Source organism: Phalaenopsis equestris, unplaced genomic scaffold (genome assembly GCF_001263595.1).
Source record: "Phalaenopsis equestris unplaced genomic scaffold, ASM126359v1 Scaffold000511, whole genome shotgun sequence".
NCBI classification, from domain to species: Eukaryota; Viridiplantae; Streptophyta; class Magnoliopsida; order Asparagales; family Orchidaceae; genus Phalaenopsis; species Phalaenopsis equestris.
Window position 1 is genome coordinate 2465941 of NW_018164951.1, and position 7636 is coordinate 2473576.

The window sequence follows — 7636 nt, forward strand, 5'->3', positions numbered from 1 at the left end:
CAATTTCTTCCATACTTCTCCTGGAGATTTCAGATTCATAACATGATACATAATCTCATCTGCGAGACATAAACGTATGGTACCTGCCGCTCGAAGTTGTAACTCTTCCCAATCTTCATCTTCCATATTATCAGGTTTCGTAACCCGCAAAGCCTTCAAAATTCCCTGTTGTGCCAACAAATCTTTTACCCTTGTTTGCCACAATCCGAAGTTCCCGGTTCCATCGAACTTCACTATCTCGAATTTTGCCCCAGACATTGCTATTTGAACTTTAATCATGCACCGTATTTTCCTTCTTTGCTTAGAAAAACAAAAGAAAATACTCCGCAAATAAATTCAAAGAAACCTGAATTTTTCTTTGTCAAATGCAACAACTATCCCGCGATTCTCCTGTGATTCGTGAATCAAATTTTCCCACGAAGCACTTTCCCTGTTCGTACCAGTACCTCGGCCAATTGCTGTTTCTGCGAGCCACGAATCCCTTCGCACTTGTTCGAGGAATACCTCCACGAAACTCCTGTTCACGAAATAATCGTGTCTACTCGCCTCCTGCACCCTGCCGAACTCCACCTGTCGCAAAATCTTCTGCGATGGACCGATAAATTTAACTGGTCAAATTTCTCAGATTTTCCGCAAAACAAGGCTCCTGTTCGCGGTGGACAGTATCTGTTCAGCCTTTGTTTCCCACGGATTGTTGAACCTGTCGAACTCCTCTGTTTCCTGCAAGACGAACCTTGCGCCTCTTCCCCCTTCGCGATCGCAAAACTGCCTCTGGAACCTCGCAGATCCTGTCCGGAACCGGCGAACTCCTTCCGGAACCTGCTCCCGCGACAGAAGTACTGCTCGACTCCTTCTGGAGCGCCTCCGCGGACTCTTTCTCCTTCCCACCTTAGCGAAACCGAGCGAAGCGAGGAGAGTCGCGAACGAAGTCGTCCGAAGCCTCCTCTGCGTCGCGCACCTTCGCGACTCGCGACTCCTCTGTCCACGCCTCCGCTCGCGATGTTGCGGCCAGAACTCCGGCGGGAACTCCTTCCGCCCCGCAAGCGACGATTCGCGAACTCTTCCCGTCCCAGAACCGCGAAAACTTCGCTTTCGCTGGACTCCTCCTTGCCGCGACTCTTCTGCGTCTGCCGTGAATCCCGAAATCCTTCGCCTATGTAGGAACTGTCGCAAAACCGCCAAACTGCCGTGCGAACTCCCGCGCGAACTGTCGCACTGCCGCCGAACTCCTCGTCGTCGCAACTCCTTTGCCTGGTACGATCGCGTCGCAAATCTTCCAATTCGCCGCGATCCTCTTCTTCTTCCTTCTTTCTGTGCCAGTCTCCTCCTGTTCCCCTGTTCCCCTCGAAAAAGGCTCTGATACCAATTGTTGTGAAATTAGCGGAATAAAAATAGGAATCGACACAAATCAGAAGAAGAACACAGAGATTTAACGAGGTTCGGCAAAGAATTGCCTACGTCCTCGGGAGCGAGCGGCGGTTTCACTATTTCAGAGAAGTTAAAGATACATCCCATAGGTTTTCACATATAAATAGACATATACTAACCCTCGGATAAAATTACAATCACGCCCTCGCTCCTCCCAACCCCCTTTATTCCAAGAGACACTCCTTTTCACCAGGAGACACGCCTCTTCAAAAGAAACTCCAACTCCCTAGATATGAGCCATATCTAACACTTTTTGCCACATGTAAATCAAATTCCATTTTTAAATATAGTGTTGTTTGGACTAATTTAGATTTGTATTTAGGGGCCATTTGAGATCACTTTTAATTTTTGTTTTTTTTATTTTTTTATTTTATTTTGTTTATTTTCTTATTTAAAATAAACTATATTTGATATGATATAACCTGTTTAGTTATTTTTAAAGACACTCAAAATAATTTTTAGATTTTTTGAATGTTTTTAAAGACGGACTAATTTGGTTTTGAAAATAAAAGATAAAAATATGCAATAAAATGTACTAAACAACATGCTTTGAAAATAAAAGCAAAAACAAAAATAAAAATGATCGGAAGCACGACCTTAGTAAATTTTATTTAGTACTTCAACTATCATTCAAAATTTGAATTTTCATCTGATGCCCACTGAATTTACTGTATTTGTTTTGTTGCAGCTAATTACCACATTGCTATTTCTTCATTTTAGTTGCATTAATCCTTATATTTCATTTGTGATTTGCTGCTTTAGCTTCTCGCTGCCCGAAAGCTGACATTTTTCTTTTACAGATTTTGCGACTGAATAACAATTATGGCCTAAATTCAATTCCTTCAAACTTGTTTACAATGTGCACAAAACTGGAAATACTTCGTGTTGATCAAACAGGAATCACAATCGATCATCTTCATCAGGTATTGAAACCGCTTAATTTATTATGAATTGTTGAGATTGAATCTTCAAATTTTTTGTTAAAATTTTTTGGGCATTTTCATACACACCACCCAATTCTTATCAATTTACATATCTAACACCAACACTCTGCCTTTTACATTCATGCCGCCTAAATCTTTGATATCACATCAAAATTATTATTTTAACTTTTAGAAGATACTGTACACTTTTTCATGTATAGGTGAAGTGGCATATATGCAAAAATTTGAAGTTTACATGTTAGTTATGTAAACACATAAGAATTGAGGGATATTTATGTAAATCATCCTTATTCTTTTGATTTGGTTGAATTCAATCTCGGCTGTCAAAAGCAAATAGGATGACAGAGAAAAGCCAACTACCTCAGCCAACTGCATCTCTATAATGATTACGTGATACTGATACAAATTTTTTGTGTGGCAGATGGATGGATATGAAGAATTTGATGCTCGCAGGCTTCAGATATTTATGAATAAACTTGATTTCCTTCGATCATCAAGAACATTTGAAGATCATAATGAACGCAGAAGTTGAAACTTTTATGATAAGTATGAGCAGAATAATTTTATTTATTTTATTTCACTTTTAAAAAAAAAATCATGTTGAACTACTCTGGAAAATATGGAGCATGGGCAGTCATATTATACTGCTGAACAAGATTCGCTGAACCATGAGGTTAAATTTATTGGTTATTTGAAAATTCAACATAAATAAATGCAAAATGCATTGGACATGACAGTCACTGAAATGTCAAATGATTATGGAAAGCTTTGTTCCGTTTATTTTCTATTGAGATTTATAATCTGATGACATAATTCCATTAGTGATAACAATTTGTACATTTTGATGTCGGAATGAATGATGATACGACATTTCCTTGTAGGTGTTTCTGTAAGAAATTTCATATGAAATTGCCATCTTCACTGCATGTCAACGTATTAGAGCTCTGGTTTCTAGTTTCATCATGCAGTCTATTAGGAATATGATTTTAAAAGCAAATCGGATCGGATCAGATTGTTCAACTGGTTTAGTTGTAAACTGATTTCTTTACCAGCTCTCTCCAACTCTGAAATTGTTTTTCTTGCATAGAATTGGCTAAATTCACAGTTGAATGGATACATGAATTTGATTTTTATGGACTAATCAACTCAGAAGACACGGCATTCATTGGAGTGACCTGCTAAGGCGATCTGCCAACCTTAGTCACCAATCTGCCAATTATTTTATACTAGCTAACCTGTTAAATTGACTTGCTGAAATGGCTCTCCAAACTGGTTTGATGATTCTATGTTGTGAATTTACTAATTAGATTTATCATCTTAGTTCATTTGGTAGGCAATCCTCGTAACTATAAGAACACAAAAGTCAAGGCCGACATTAAGGATTGACATATGCCACCATTTCATTTATGAGCCGCCTGTCACATGTCGCAAACTTTTTATAAGTCACCGTGGATAGATTTTATATGATATAGCTTGTATTTTGTTCTACATGTATAAAAGGGAGAGGATTGGAAAAGGAATCAACTTTCCATAACTTTTTCAGGAATCCTCCGCCGCGACTCTGGAAAAACCTTCATGGTCCCTCTGTCTTCTGATTAGAACATCTTCTCTACTCTGCTGGAGGAGAATCAAAAAGCAAAACATACCATTCAGGCTTGGAGAGTACATCCATCCTCTTCCCCCACCTTCCTAACACAGATTTCTCTTGGGTTGTGTGAACTCATGAACAACATGGCACACAATATTCTAAAAAGATTCAACATTATAAAAAGCCAATTAGGCCACTTAGGAATCAGAATATAAGCATATTTGGTTTGATGCAAAAAGTTTTTTTTTTTTTTTTCTCTCTTATTCTTCTTGCACCAATTTGTTGTAAGTGTTACGACCCACCCTAGGGCTTGAAATTAACCAAGACGAGTGCAGACGGTAAGACGGTGGAAAATTAAATTTTCTATAACACTAATGATTTAAAAAGGATAAATGAAATAGTCAATAGAAATTAAAATTAAAGCAGGTATAAATTTAACTTAGGTCAAGTTCACATCTTCTATAAATATTGCATGTCCAATTGTTCTTCCTTTCATGAATAAATTAAATCTTAAATGTTAGTTTAAAATAATAGTGACCAAACCAAAGCTATTGAATACTCGCTTCTATACTGTAGTGACACAATGAAAAAAAAATAATATGCGAGTTAAATTTTTAATAAATCAGTATAAAATATTTGATAGTTTATGCATATGCTCCCTCACGATTTTTCATAATATTCAAGTGTTTTACTACATCATATATATATATATATATAACCAATAACATATATATATAATTTTATATATGTACAACCGTCGTATGAGCATTGTAGAAAATTTATACTAATTAAAGTACTTTAATATTAATATTTTTTTTCATTTATGTGCATGGGTACGTGAGTGTTCCCCCGATAATACTATAAAGTGGTGATTTCATCATAGTCAAGCATAATCATACAATCAATTTATATAGTTCATATTATTTACAATTTCATATCACTCAATATATAATATTTATTACTATAATGCATAAAACATTTTAAAATGTTTTACTAAAAACATTCATATCGAAATGATTCATAAAATTTAGGAATAGCGGAATCAATTTCATTGATCAAGCACGAACAGAAATTCATACAATTGTTTCATAAGAGAGACAAAAATGATTCTATAATTTAAGAGTCGTACTTTAATGGTTCAACTTTTTCCTTTTTACTTCAAACTGAACTTCCACAGCTTCAAGCTTATTTAATTAAACCAATTATTGATATTTTATTGCATATTATGTATATTAGATTCATTAATTTAAATAAATAAACACTAGCATTTACCTCAATTATCTTGATCTTTCTGCACATATATTTATCTCTAACTCCCTCTGATTGGGATTTAACAGCTTCAATCATATTTTCAAATGCACTTAAATTTATATATATTTTTAAATAATAAACTTAAGGATTTGTTTTTTTCGTTTTTAATCAAATAAGTATATATATATATATATATATATATATATATATATATAGACATACACACACACACAATTAAATGATTTAATTAAAATATTAAAACTCAACTTAATATCTCAGTCAAATGCTCTAATGCACACGGGACCTCTCTTGCTCCTGTTCTGCAAGCGAGATCCGGCTCCTGAGTCCTGACACATGCACGAGCCTTCGTCTTCCAATGTTAGGACTCCGTTGTCTATTCTTAGCACGTAGATGATGATGCTTGCAAGCCTTTGAATTTGGCTTTCGAGCGGCTCTTCCTCTTCGTTGGCTTTAGCTTGCTGATGCCTTCATCTGCACAAATTGTATGCAAGTATTGCTCAATTCTTTCTCCCCGCACTCGGCATTGACATCGTCACTCCGTCGAGAGCACAGGCACTTGCCCTAGATGCACATTAGTCATCTTTTTCCTTAACACCAGATCTCTCGACGTTCCAAATCGAACCAAATCTCTGATAAAATAACCACATGACTTCTCCTTCTTCTTCTGCTCTCGATCTCTCTTAACTCTCCTTTTTTTTTCTATGTTTATTTCTCAATCTGTCTTCAATTCATTCCCTTTGGTTCGCATACCTAAGAAAACTCAATCGAGACGATTGATTCAAATCATCAAAACTGAAATAAAAATACATTTTTCTAATTCTAATTTTATTTTTTTGTTTATTTGTTTATTTATTATTTTTAATGGTTATTATAGGAAGAAATAAGAAAATTAGAGAACTAAATGTGCACCAAAAAATCTACCTTTATGACCAGAGTTTGAGTTTAGCAAGTCTCAAGGGTCTGATTGGCTCAGTACTTAGAAGACACGACCCTCATCGGAGTGACGCATTAAGTAATATGTGCCAAATGTCTTATACCAATTACTTGGCTAACATGCCAAATTTAATTGGGGAACCTTGTCGAACTGGTTTGGCTATTCCACCTAATGAATCTACCAATCAGGCTTATCAGCCCAACTCATTTGATCGACCTTCCTCGTAAATATAAGAATACTAAAGTCAAGACTGGCATCGATGATATACATATGACACATCCTTAATTTTGAGCCATCTCGCAATTATCTCGTCAAGTCATTATGGACCGAATTTGTATCACACCGTTCGTATTTTAATATTTTCTTGTATATTTATAAAAGGGAAAAAGAGGATTGGATGGGGGATCGGCTCTAGAAAAACTTTTCTTGTCCTTCCATCTTCTGATTAGTACATCTTCACTGCCCTGTTGGAGGTGTTTCAGAAACCAAAGCACATCATTGAGGCTCGGAGAATACATCTACTTCTTCCACCTTCATAACATATTTCTCCCCCCGATTTGTATGAACTAACGTACAACACAAGACTTGACGTCTTAAAAGGCTTCAACAATAACAAAAAAATAGACAAAAATAATAAATTATAATTTAAATATATATGCTACAATATCTTGTACATAAAAAAGTTTTAACTTTTTATAAGTTAAAAAAATATCTATATATTTTTTTTAATAGGAAAGAACTTGGGTGGTATGTATGTAAATGCCACTTAAAATATTTATAATTTAAACATGAACTAGTGTGCTATATATTAAATTAATGAAAATATTATTATTATCTTGTTTAAATTATTATAAATTAATTTAATATATTTATTATATTATAATATTTAATTTTGATTTTATTCTTTTGATTAGTTTCTTGAATAATGTTAACAAGAAAAAGAGGATGAAAATCATATGAAAATGTTTTGTTACAATTTCTCAATAGAGTTAATAGAAGCAGCACAAAATTATTTTATTTCTCTAATGTTAAATTTGTTACATCATATTTTGCATTTGCGACCATCATCACATTTCGATAGTGGATTTTCTTAATTTTTATTTTTTTGAAGGGGAATTTACATACCTACCCCTCAATTTCTATGTATTCGTCTACTTAGCACCTAAATTTTATTTTTTGTATTTATATCACTCAAAAGTTTTGTATATTTATTTTTTGTATTTAATTTTTAAAAAGTGATATACACATTTTTCATGTATGGATAAAGTGACATATATAAGTTAAAATTATAGTTTAAGGGTTATATTTGTGAATACATAGAAATTAAGTGGTATATATATAAATGTTCATTTTCTTAATATTCCCCTTCATGCATACAGATTAAATATGTAAAAATTAAAGGTTCAGAGTTAGATATGTACAATACATAGAAATTAAGTGGTTTATAAGTAAATCCTGCTCTGATATATA

General features: G+C 34.4%; 1 protein-coding gene across 2 annotated transcripts in view; it reads left to right on the top strand.

The window, feature by feature from the left end:
- LOC110028347 (LRR repeats and ubiquitin-like domain-containing protein At2g30105) overlaps nucleotides 1-4068 on the top strand; it is a 60228-nt gene extending 56160 nt beyond the window's left edge. The window contains exons 10-12 of one of the 2 annotated variants that reach the window (XM_020730166.1): nucleotides 2229-2351; nucleotides 2794-2918; nucleotides 3916-4068. In XM_020730166.1, the coding sequence (XP_020585825.1) occupies nucleotides 2229-2351; nucleotides 2794-2904 (234 nt within the window). In that variant the 3' untranslated portion in view covers nucleotides 2905-2918; nucleotides 3916-4068. Of the gene's footprint in view, nucleotides 1-2228; nucleotides 2352-2793; nucleotides 2957-3915 lie in introns of those variants that run through there. The other variant, XM_020730164.1, reaches the window with a different exon arrangement.
- Nucleotides 4069-7636: the final 3568 nt, after the last annotated feature.